The sequence below is a fragment of the Trichoderma harzianum genome (genome assembly GCF_003025095.1).
Source record: "Trichoderma harzianum CBS 226.95 unplaced genomic scaffold M431scaffold_2, whole genome shotgun sequence".
NCBI classification, from domain to species: Eukaryota; Fungi; Ascomycota; class Sordariomycetes; order Hypocreales; family Hypocreaceae; genus Trichoderma; species Trichoderma harzianum.
In genome coordinates, this window is record NW_020209250.1 from 941,390 (window position 1) to 953,417 (window position 12,028).

Sequence of the window (12,028 nt, forward strand, 5' to 3'; positions counted from 1 at the left end):
GGTCGGTTCTGCTAGGACGCTCAAAGCCCTGCGCCTGTTGGTGATGGTCGACACTTATCCGCCTGGCAGAGATATCACGGCTACGCTGCGATAACACGCGAGCAGAGAAGCCGGCAGCAGGCAGCAGATGAAGAGGCCAATGGACTGGTGCTTGGATTTGAACCAGGCATCGTCTGCTGCAACTTGCGACGAGTTCTCTGGGAAGAAAGTCGAGACAGGGGCGTTGAGCCATTGTGGAACTCTCCGTATTGACTGTGCTACTAGTGTCAGGGTCCCGTTACAGCGCGAGCTGCTTCACAGCGCTAATTTGGGGGGGCTACAATTGGCTCCTCATTTGGTGGCGGGCTACGGAGCACCTTATCCATTCAATGGAACACTTATCAGCGCTTAAAGAGGAACAGTTGGTTGGTGGCTGAAATTGGCGTTTCACAGGCCGCGCCACACCCGACACGCTTGCACCAGCCACACACCATTGGGTTGTCGGGTCAGACAACTTTGATTGTTTACTTTGGGGGGTCATGATCTGAATCTAGATGCAATTGTGCATCAACCCCCCGCAGACAAGACAGAGCCAGACCACTCACTGACTGCATATTTCTGGCCAAGCATCCCAGATTATCTGCATTCTGCACCACCCTCAAGCGATCAGCAAATCGTGCGTCATACTCGTACCGTACATCAGTCTCCGCTTGCTGCTCGCTGGCCAACCGTTATTGCGGACACCGTTCCAGCACAGATCCCCTACCATCTGCATCATGGTGCGTATTATTACGGTGCAGCCCCGTACATGGCCGTTTCGCTTATCTGCTAATCACTCTCTGCTTGCTGTCCCAGTCTTTGTCAACAACGTTCAAGCCCTCTCCCCTGGGTTACGGATCGCCTCCCAGCGTTCGAAACTCTCCATTCCGCCGGGCCGACCCGCCTGCATCGCCTTCACCACTCCGACAAATAACACCAACGAGCTCGCCTACTAAAGCTGCCCCGACCACGCCCAGCAGAACGTCGAGGCTCGCGAGACCAACGACACCGACCGCCACCGACGACGTCCCCGAGACCCCAGAGCGAGAGAAGACACCAGGCATGACTACTCCCACAAAGGTTTCACCACCTTCGTGGAAGCATGGGTCAAAGCTAGCAGTGGGCGGCTCCCTTGGCGGCAGCAGCGCTCTCTCACAGCTTCAGCCTACTCAGGTTAGGACTCTAAGAGATGGATTTCAGATTTTGGACCGAGATTGCGACGGCATTGTCAATAGAGAGGATGTGGCCGACATGCTCGGGCAGCTTGGTGAGTTTCCTGCTATTGTTGCTCGCGGTGAAGCATGATCAAACCTCCCCCATTACGATGCTAACTTCTAGCAAGGCCTCCCTTCAGGCTCCTCCGACATAGGACGCTTCTTCCCGCCATCAAAACCACAAACCATGACGCTAGCCGCTTTCCTCAACTCTCTGGCGGAATCCCTGGCGGTGCTGTCACCAAGCACCGAGCTCTTATCTGCGTTCTCGGCCTTTGACGAGGACGACAGCGGTCAGATCGACTGGGCGGAGCTGAGGGACGCTCTGCTCAACACACCGCCGGAAGCCGGGCAGTCGGCCCTCAGCGCCGCAGAAGTCGACAAGGTCGTCGAGGGGTTCACTGGTCGTCGAGCCTTCAACCGGAACATGAACGCGCAGATATCGGCAAGGAGGGGCGAGGTGTTTAAATACCAGGAGTTTGTCCACTCAATCATAGGTTCCAACGGCGGGTCCGAAGGAGGGTCTCACGAGAGATCCGAGGAGTAGTGACGAGGTGATTGGCTTGGCTGTCATTCCGCATTCCGCTCACTGGTGGCTTTCCCGGGGTTTTCGTTTCCAGTTGACACGAGTGACACGATGCAGTTACCAGGAGTGTTACTGGACAGGCACGGGTACAGGTACCAGGGCCGGGCCGGGCCTGGCTCCGTGTGATATGTATGGGCCTGTTAAGGAGGACGAATGAGCTGTTTGAATCCTGCTGCGCATTCTAATTTTCTTTGATTTCTTTTTGGTTTCTTTCCTTTGGGTATCCTGCACATGTGTACTGTACGAAATATATGGGATTAGGTACGATTAATGGCTGCATAATTAATACATACATACATACCACGGCACAAATAAGTATTGGGAGGAGATTATGCTCCGCGCCAGGAGCGTAGACGTGGGAAACAATCTGCAAATCGCTCCATACCGTGCTCAATCTTTATTTTGATTCGCATTTCCAAAGGCAAAAGTTCTCCATCTCAATGCTACGGAGTCGTGTATAGTACTTTTCAATACATACATATATGTACTCGTATTTACCACGAAAGCGCTGCAAGATAAGCCGGCTGTTGATATTCGCTGGGAGGAGGGCAGAGGAGTCTTGGGAGTGACGAAATGAATGGACCAGCGGCTGATTGCAAGTTCCAGGATGGCATGGCGGGCCAATGGCGCATGTGAAGCCACCAGGATCCTGGGTTGCAGCGGCTAGGAGGTGCGGAGAAGGAAGCAGAAAAAGGTGAGACTAGTCTGGCGGCAGACGGGATGTGACTGATTGTGATATGAGACCAGCCAGACATGACTTGATTCCCTTACTCGTACGCGACGTGCCGCACAAAACATGTTGCATGTGCCGCCAGCTCAAATATAAACTATTGCGGGTAAGTAATTTTAGCACGCACAGCAAAATCACCAGACGGTACCGGATATCGCAGCCGGCTCGGTACCTGGTGCTAGTGGTTGCAGTCGGGTGCCAAATGTAACTGTCCACTGTATGATATGTTACCTGTACTCAACTTTTACCTGTAGTGCCAACGTGCTGCTGTACCGCATGTACTCGCAGACATTTGATCCATCCATCCATGGGTCAACTCGCTTCCAAATGCTTCGCTTCCAACGGCCCATGGCAGCTGAGCACTGGAGTGAATCAATCAACCTATCCAATTACTAATGACTTGACCCCGGCTGCATCCTGCATTCTACATACTGACAGCAGGAGCTGACTGCGTGCGTAAGTTCAGCCGGGCTGGACGCAAGGTGGCGCAAGTGTCAGTCACTGTCACTGATACATGAATGTCTGGAGCAGTAATTTTGATCCATCCGGCTTTCAATTGACTCCAGCCCGTCTTGTTGTCAATTCTCTTCTGGAACCTTCCAGCCTTCCCAGAGGTGGGGCAGGATCCCGCCTACTACGATATTCAGTTATGGGAGTGTGAGCTGTTCGTGTACTCCGTACAAAGTACGGATACCTGGACTCCGTGTTTTTGAGCGATTGGGCACTGTATAGCCGCGTTGCCCGAAGGTGCTCAAAGGCTGAATTGCCAGGCTGGAAACCGGGGGTTGCAGCGCTGGGTTCCGCGGGCACATGTAAATAAACACGACATGGACATTCACCATTCAAACATGAGTGACGGATGATGATGCCTGCAACACGCACTTGCGCAGCCAATGGTTGTGGCCTCTGCCAGCCCACGGCAATGCCCATTGGCGTCTCCTTTACGCGCCCTGGACTGTACTGTACAGTACCGACTAACTGTCTGATACCAAACGTCTTTGCTGCGTGGCTGGAACAAAGTGCCTTGTTGTGGGGATTGGAGCTGCGGCCCGTGAGGTAGTTACCCGCAGCTACCTACAAATTGAATTGGCAGGCTGCGAGCGTGTGCCTGTCCGCCACTGTCGATACTGTACTGTACTGTACAGCTGGCCGCCCGGAGTGTGCCTGTCAACTGGGCTGTATAGCGCCGCCGGTCTCTTTTGTCTCTTCCACTTGAAATTTCTGACGTGCCCCCCAGCTCAAACCGCTTCATGAGCCTGGCAAGTCTGGATTCAAACTAGCCTTCACAGTGCCGCTGATAAATCTGAGGGCTGGCCTTTTTTTGGGCTTCTCCTGATCCGACTTCGTCGTGTCGCATCGCATCGAACATCCTTTGACTCTCTCTCCCTCAGCCATCAAACTCCCAGGCCACAGTGCACTGAAGCCGCCCAGCCTGTGGCGCCTTAGTACCTCCCGCGCCCCTACGCCCCTACTCCGTGGACCGGCCGGCACTGTCCAGTACTTTCTTTTTATTGCCTAGGCCTCTACCACTTCTCTGCAAGTCCCAAATATCCGGCATAACCTTGTGTCGGGACATTTTTTTGCTCGCCCAAGATTCGACAGCCTTCCCCAATGAAGTTTTTCGGCAATAAGAAACCGGCCTCGAAGAAGAACGCTTCTGCTTCCAGTGCCAGTGTCGAGGACGACGTTCCGCAGAGCCAGAGCCCCAGCGTCCACGCCGACCCCCCGCCGGCTTATTCCTCCACCAACTCGTCGCCATCGCCAACAAAGCGGTCCTCACGGCCCGTCTCCCACCACAAGGACGCAAAGCCGCCGTCCTCGAGGTCTTCTCGCCTGTCGCGACACTCGACCGACGCAGGCTACTCGTCGCGCCGCAGCAGCAAATACGACCCGGACACCCATCCATTGAACTTGCCCCCTGAGGAGCGAGAGCGGAAGCGCCTGTCCGCCATGTCAGCCAAGATGGACGTCGATCCGCAGCCCGTCAACGGCGCGGCATCACCGCAGCCTCCCAAGCCCTCTTCGAACCCTTCTGCCCAAAAGAACTTTGCAGTGCCCATCCCCAACGGCAACATGAGCAACGATGAGGCTCCAGCGCCGCCGCCGCACAAGTCCAACCCGTCCAGCCCTGTCCCCACGCCTCTCGAGGACGCAGAGACATACAAGACCAACGGAAACCGCTTCTTCAAGGAGAAGAACTACCCCAAGGCCATCGAGCAGTATAGCAAAGGTATGCAAAAATTCCAATGGGCATGGATCATGCCATTTTCTTGATTTTATTTTGTCGTTTCCTTTTTTTTTTCTTTTTTTTTTTCTTTTAATTATCGCCAAAAAAAAATACTGGGCTAACTATTTCTCTTTTTCTTCTCTGTCGTGCAGCTGTGGATCTGTTCCCCAACTCGGCAACTTATCTGGGCAACCGAGCGGCTGCCTACATGTCAAATGGCCAGTATGAGGCTGCCTTGGATGATTGCAGCCGTGCCACAGACCTCGACCCCAACAATGCAAAGGTCCTGTTGCGCCTAGCAAGGATCTACACCGGTCTGGGTAGGCCAGAGGAGGCCCTGGCCACTTTCTCCCGCATCATCCCACAGCCATCTGCTAAGGACATGGCTCCCGCTCGGGAGATGCTGCACCACATCAAGTCGGCCAAGGACACTCTCCAGCGTGGCTCGGCCATGTCCATGGTGCTACACGCCCTGGACCAGGCCGAGCGCGGTCTTGGCCACGGCGTTAGCAAGCCGCGTAAGTGGCAGCTAATGCGAGGCGAGGCCTACCTGAAGATGGGCCGCGAGAACTCTCTGGGCGAGGCTCAAGGCGTCGCCATGTCGCTGCTGCGAAACAACAACCAGGACCCTGAGGCTCTGGTTCTCCGTGGCCGTGTCCTTTACGGTCAGGGCGAGAATGAAAAGGCTATTCAATACTTCCGAATGGCTTGCAATTGCGACCCCGACTTCCGGGACGCTGTCAAGTGGCTTAGGATTGTTCAGAAGCTTGACCGCATGAAGGAGGAGGGCAACGCTGAATTCAAGGCCGGCCGATGGCAGGCAGCCATCCAAAAATACAGCGACGCCTTGGACATTGACCCTTCAAACAAGAGCATGAATGCCAAGCTTCTGCAGAACCGTGCTCAGTGCAAGATTAAGCTGCAGCTATACGAGGAGGCCATTGCCGACTCAGACCGGGCTGTAAGCCTCGACCCCAGCTACACCAAGGCACGTAAGACAAAGGCCAATGCCCTCGGAAAGACTGGCAATTGGGAAGAGTCTGTGCGCGAATGGAAGGCCATCCAAGAACTTGACCCAGCCGACAACTCAGTCCGCCACGAGATCCGCAAAGCTGAGTTGGAGATGAAGAAGAGCCTGAGGAAAGATTACTACAAGATCATGGGCATTGAAAAGGATGCCGATGCCAATGAGATCAAGCGAGCGTATCGCAAGATGGCTGTCAAGCTGCACCCTGACAAGAACCCTGGTGATGCTGAAGCTGAAGCCAAGTTTAAAGACATGCAGGAAGCCTATGAGACGCTGAGCGATCCTCAGTACGTTCCCCCCTTTTATTAAACATTTACGAATAATTTCTTTATGAGACTGAGTGTGCTAACACACGATGCAGGAAGAGAGCTCGCTATGACAACGGCGACGACCTTGTTGACCCGGCTGATATGTTCAGTGCCGGTGGCATGGGCGGCGGCATGGGTGGCATCGACCCCGAGATTCTCTTCAGCATGATGGGCAACCAGGGCGGATTCGGAGGAGGCGGATTCCGCGCCGGTGGCTTCCCTGGTGGTGCCGGCGGCTTCCCTGGCGGTGCTGGAGGCTTTCCCGGAGGTGCAAGCTTCAACTTTGGCGGTGCTGGCGCCGGTGGTCGTCAGCGAGGCGGCTTCCCTGGTGCTGGCGCTGGATTCCCCTTTTCGTGACCAGCCGATCGGGAAGAATCAGAAACGGAGGACGACGACGACGACGATGACAGCGAGGAAGATGGCGAGCAAGATACTGAACCTCCCTTCTCTTTCGTTGACGGTTGGCCAGACAGCGCGTCAGGCAGCAAGTTGCAGGACGACTTCCAACGTCGCCGGGAGAATCGCAACGAGCTGGTCGAAGCATTACGACGTTATGGGATGTGGCTTTTGGCGGCGATTGTCTTGCTGCCTCCGCAACTAGTTGCATTGGGCTTGGTCATGACGGCATTTGTATACTTGTGCATGAGACGAGACGGCCGGCAGCGTCGTCACGGCAGACGCAACACCGCAGGATAGACATTTGGGTTTTTTTTATCATCTTTTCTTTGAAAGTCTTTTGTTTTTTTCCCTAAACCAGAAAAAAGACGCGCATCCTCATTGCTATGGCGTTTTTGGGACATTTTAGAAAGAAAGAGAACCGGGAAAGACAACAACAGTCGATCTTTTGATTCATTTGCACGAAACTAAGTACTGTCTCACGGAGGAGGGGGCAATGGGAAAATATTTCTTTGTCGGAGCCGGGTCGAACAGAGGGGGAGAGAGGGAGGAGGATGCCCGGCTCGCCTTTTCTTTTTAAGACCGAATGGACGGCACGCTTGATGTTGGAAATGACGAGTGTCTTGTTTAAAAAGAGGCCGGATGGGATCGGGGGTGGGATCAACGTAGTTGCAAAGGCTTTATATAGATGAATGCGGGTGACCCGTCTTTTCCACAATCCACTGTCAGATACCCTTGTGTCTTTTTTTATCTCAGCCTAACTTCATTGTTTCTTGCTCTTTTATGTGATGGGTTTACGAACTGATCGCTGCCGCTGTTGCGGGAGTAGTGCAAAAGCAAAAGTAATGAATGATTGAATAAAAGTATCAAGTGACTACTTAGTAGATGGCTATAGCACAATTGCTGGTTGCTTTAGTTGACATCTTGGGTATCATGTTACGCCCTTCTCAACGCCGAATTTCAAAAGCCCCCGTCCGCATCTAGAAATCCCTTCCCTCGTAACTACTCCCATAATCGGGCTGTCTACCGAATCCCATCCCCTCCCCTCTTTCTCTACTGACTACCCGTCTGCCCCGACGGCGCAGGTCTCGCGGGAAGGCTACTATTCGAATTATTCGCGCCCAGCCCAGCCGCCGCCGCCGCGCCACCGGTCGCAGCAATAGCCGGGTTCCCGCCCGTGGCCTCGAGCACGCGGGCCACGTCGTCGCGCAGCTCAGGCATGGCCGAGGCCATCTGCTCGGCGAGGACGTCGCGGAAGGAAGCAAAGGCGTTGACTTTACCGCGCATGAGCTGGTTGCCGCGGCGGACGAGCTCGACGAACTCGCGGGTGTAAATGTCCGGGTTGCGGCCGTTTTCGACGTACTCGAGGAGTTCGGGGGGTACGGAGGGGAGGTGGTTTGGCGGGGAGGCGGCGGTGTAGACGCTTTGGAGGGAGTCGGAGAGGTTTTTACTATTTGTTGATTAGTTGAGCTGATTGCGCATGGCAGTAGTGGGGGGATGGGAGGTTTTTGGTACATTTCGTTGGAGAGGACTTCTTTGCTTGAGCGGCCCATGGAGTCGTATGTTGAGACTTGGACCATGATACGGTAGAAGTCTTGGATGACGTCCTTGAGCTGTTCTGCTTGGGAGTTAGCCAATGTTTTGCTGTCGCTGTAGTATGGTGGTAGCGGAGAGACGTACGCTCAATGGCATCGTGGTCTATCCTGTCGACGGGCGCCATGGCTGTGCGAGAAGCTGGAAGCGCGAGATGCGGGTGGTTGGTGTGAAGTTGGGAATTTAGAGGCTGATGCTCTGTAGAGAAGACTACGGACCGCACTAAGGTGGGAGTTTAAAGTGGTGGGGCAATGGCAGTTGGGTTGAGCTTGTCTGCGGCACCTGTGCATCGTTACTACGCGAGGTTATACAACAAGTACAGTGATGATTTGTTATTGTATTATATCTCATTTGATGAATAATTATGATTGTTCTATTTACTCTTTACCCCTTACGTTGTTCATATAAATTACGAATATAGTATCAGTGTCGTCACGCAACACGTGAAAGCAAGACAAAAAGTACTTCGTACCGCGGTATAATCTGTCTTGTTAGGAAAGAGCAGCACAATTGCCTTACACCGCCTACTCTTCTCTATTTCTTGATGTCTTGCTAAAGGTGAGACTTAACTCCGTCATCGCTTTGGGTATCTTCTGACCATCAACTTTGTGGAACTTGAAGTCCACGGCATCAATATATCGGTCTATTCAATCTCAGTCTACCTCGACGGCCGAGTGGTACGCACAACTTTGATCTAGAAAAAAGACCATAGTATGTAATTCATTGATGTTCCAAAGCTTTGAATGTTGTCAAGAAACCCTATATTCTGAATAGGCACTCACAGGGCGGCTTCAGAAGTGTGTGTAAATGCTCCAGAACAAGACTAACGATGCATTAGTAGATCTCTCTCGGTAGCCAGATGACCCATGTCAAAAAGAGATTGCACACGTCTGAGCCATGGGCTACCAGCACGACAGCAAATGTACGGAGTAGCCATCGGGCCTTTCTCAAATAAAGCTATGGCCAGCTGCTCAAGCGAGGAGCAACGGGCAGGCATCCCGCACTTCGAATGAGTAAAGGCGGCAATGATCAACTGACCCTCGTCAAATACGCCTCAATAATGCCGTGTCTCAGGATTAATATCCATCAGAATATGAGGCTGGGAATGAGACAACACCCATGCTGGTCAAACGTTACACAAGCAGCACACCCCCGGACACACGTTCAATCTCAGAAATTCGGTGTACTCCGATAGGTTTTTAAGTTTACCTGGTAATGGGTATGACAACACCAATGGTTCCAAATTGCCTTCAATTTCCCATACACGCTCCCTTTGCTCCGAGGTATCCCCCGCAAGACTCGGCGTCCATAAAGCTGTCATGGCTCTCGTCCACCTCGGTGGCTTGGCTCTGTGCCTTGTCTAAGTTATAGCGCGGTGCTAAATTAGCGCAGGGGAACCGGCTTCTGAGACTCCTGGTCCTGTCAGTGATGAAAGTGACATTCAGTGAAGGCGGCGTCTGTTTTTGTACGGAGAACAGCGTCGGAGAGCAGCTCGACTGACATGTGATTGGAAAGTAGCTAGGAGCAGAGCTGCCTGTCTAGGATGACCCTTCTCAATACGCAGCCTCTGGCGTTTATCCACGAATCCACGACACTAAAAAGACTCTAGAATCCGGGGATCCTTGCTCATCCTTCCTCCCCCTGCAAGGTTCATAGGAGGCCTGCTGTTTTACCATACGGCCGAGTCCATTACTCGTATGCCATTCGTGGCCCAAAGAGCTGCCACATCACTGGACTTGAGGCTCAAAGTCCAGAACCAACACTTTAATCCAAGATGGACAGGATGGTTGGCCATCACGTCCCGTCACAAAACAAAAACGACCGCCAAAGGCATGAGCCGAACTAGCAGGGACCAATGCATGCACACCGGGATTGCTAGGCACGATCCGCGCACACCGCGTCGCTGGGCCATTTACTCTCACTTAGATGGCTAGCCTGACGGGTTTAATATCAAGATGCATCAGTGGCGTAGAGACTGAGCCAATGGCCTTTCCTGTCAAGGGCAGAGCGTGTGTGAGAAAGGAGATGAGGTGGAAGCTGAGCTGAAAGATGCATGCAACCCACCCACCATCAGAGCCTGGGGTCCGGACGGTACTTCGTACGAGTAGTACACGTTAATGACCTGTCTCGGAAAAAAGCAATGAGCTTGTCGACATGGTTATGACATGCCATGACCTTCCTTTGCCAGCCTGGCCTGCCCAAACTTCTTCCTCTTTCTCCTCCTCGTTGCACCTGACCACGCTCTGGCACCATCTTCAGCCTATTCTGCTTATAACTCCGCGAACACCAAGTATACCTGCATGTCCGTGGAGGGTGAGCTATCGGCCGAGATCAGCTTATTGCGATATTATACGAACTACTGCTCGTACTGCTCCCATTACCAGGTACACGCTACAACCCCTTATTTCCGACCGTTGGGACTGACACGGGCTAAGTAGCACGCAGCTAACAGCTCTATAAGCCGTTTCCATGTCTGCAGACGCAGTAGCTGTTGCTCCCATCGCCCCGGCCCCTCCAACACAGTTTGAATTTGTTGTTGGAGATAGACCAGATCAACTCAAAGCAGGGTCCAACCCAAGGCTACGGTCGCATCTATCCAAACGGGGCTGGCAGGTCTACTTGCTGCAGAACAACGGAGCCTCATCCTCTGCCTCTGGTTCCGCTCCAGTTGATGAAGCAGCTCAGCAACGCGAGGACAGGGCTAAGCGAAAGAAGCGCAAGCGACAACTGCACACTGTCACTTGGAACCTTCCGACTGCCGAAGCCTCAAACAATGCGCTGGCCCAATCCTTGATGCGGACCAATGCCGCAAGAGCCGCTCCGCAGCTGACAATCGAGTACCAACTTGGAGGCGGACGGGTTGATCCTTTCAGGACGTATCCTGCACCATGGAAGCCCTATATTCCCCAGCTGGTCGATCACTGTGAGTTCAGCCCTTTTGAATCCGCCTATGGATAGGCACATTCAGCCAAGCCAAGCATAAAATTGAAAGTCGACGCTAACACATTGACATAGACATCGTCCACATGGCCGTTGATATCCCTGAGCTTGATGAGCCTGGTGAAAGGGGTCTTCTTCGTACCCGCTGGTTCCGTCTCGCGACAACGGAAATATCCACTTTCCAAGTCGTTCTGCTCTTATCCGCGGGTAACTTTATCACGGTCAAGGACGGCAAAGCCTCTGAATCGGGATTCGAAATGGAGCAGCTTAGGCTCGACGCCATTCAGTCCATCAACATTGCCATGGGTTCGCCACATGCTTGCAGTGACTCCATCATCGGCGCAGTGGCAAAGATGGCGAGCTTCGAATCCATGCACGGTAATGAGTCGCATTTTAGACTTCACATGGATGCTGCCAAGAGATTGGTCAACATGAGAGGTGGCTTGCACAATCTAGGCCTGGGAGGACTTTTGCGACGAATGCTCATTTGGATCGACTTGAATGGTGGGCATTTGTTGAATACGCCTCGATGGTTCCCAGGACAAACATTCCAGGGGGGCGTAGAGGAGATTGTGGAACCTAACCCAGAGCGTTTCATTGCTGTTTAAAAGGCGTAAAGGGCAACCTTTGGGCTTTTTGATCTTTCTTTTGGTTATTTGCTTTTTTTATATGTTCCATTCAGGTTCTTTCTAATGGGTCTAAGCGTTTTGGGAAGCGATTCTGGGAAATTCCAGACTAATGGTTTATTACAAGTGTGTTTTATAGAATGGAACCGTACCTCGGGTAGCAAATAATATTGTCTTTTCTTCATACTGATACTCTGAATCTTTGACTAAAACAATGGACAAGACCTCCCTGCATCAAGACGAGTCAATTGTAAAACAATCTTGGTATATACACAATGCAAGAGCGGAGTCAAACAAAGACAAAGGAAATGTTGGTGTAAACGGCACGCAAACACGCCAAGACAAAATGGTATCCATCAAGAA

At 52.7% G+C, this 12,028-nt stretch overlaps 5 protein-coding genes across 5 annotated transcripts; 4 read left to right on the forward strand and 1 right to left on the reverse strand.

Moving 5' to 3' along the window:
• Positions 1-553: 553 nt before the first annotated feature.
• On the forward strand, positions 554-2,240 carry M431DRAFT_503743 (hypothetical protein). The gene is made up of 3 exons (XM_024918351.1): positions 554-758; positions 835-1,285; positions 1,361-2,240. Exons 1-3 carry the CDS (start codon positions 756-758, stop codon positions 1,777-1,779), a joined length of 873 nt encoding a protein of 290 aa, XP_024778469.1. The 5' UTR covers positions 554-755; the 3' UTR covers positions 1,780-2,240.
• Positions 2,241-3,981: 1,741 nt separating this feature from the next.
• M431DRAFT_286132 (hypothetical protein) lies at positions 3,982-6,249 on the forward strand. Its single transcript, XM_024914055.1, has 2 exons — positions 3,982-4,778; positions 4,928-6,249. The coding sequence occupies exons 1-2, from the start codon at positions 4,160-4,162 to the stop codon at positions 6,109-6,111; spliced, it is 1,803 nt and encodes a 600-aa protein (XP_024778470.1). The 5' UTR covers positions 3,982-4,159; the 3' UTR covers positions 6,112-6,249.
• Positions 6,250-6,494: 245 nt separating this feature from the next.
• On the forward strand, positions 6,495-6,806 carry M431DRAFT_76196 (hypothetical protein; the record flags this gene model as incomplete). The annotated part of the gene is made up of 1 exon (XM_024922438.1): positions 6,495-6,806. A coding segment is annotated over one exon (312 nt), but the record flags the coding sequence as incomplete, so codon positions are not given.
• Positions 6,807-7,670: 864 nt separating this feature from the next.
• Positions 7,671-8,226, reverse strand: M431DRAFT_47255 (hypothetical protein; the record flags this gene model as incomplete). Its single annotated transcript, XM_024915443.1, has 3 exons — positions 7,671-7,956; positions 8,022-8,124; positions 8,187-8,226. Coding segments are annotated over 3 exons (429 nt in total), but the record flags the coding sequence as incomplete, so codon positions are not given.
• A 2,049-nt stretch (positions 8,227-10,275) lies between these two features.
• Positions 10,276-11,920, forward strand: M431DRAFT_286325 (hypothetical protein). Its single transcript, XM_024914056.1, has 3 exons — positions 10,276-10,483; positions 10,535-11,022; positions 11,115-11,920. The coding sequence occupies exons 2-3, from the start codon at positions 10,569-10,571 to the stop codon at positions 11,645-11,647; spliced, it is 987 nt and encodes a 328-aa protein (XP_024778473.1). The 5' UTR covers positions 10,276-10,483; positions 10,535-10,568; the 3' UTR covers positions 11,648-11,920.
• The last annotated feature ends 108 nt before the right edge of the window (positions 11,921-12,028 follow it).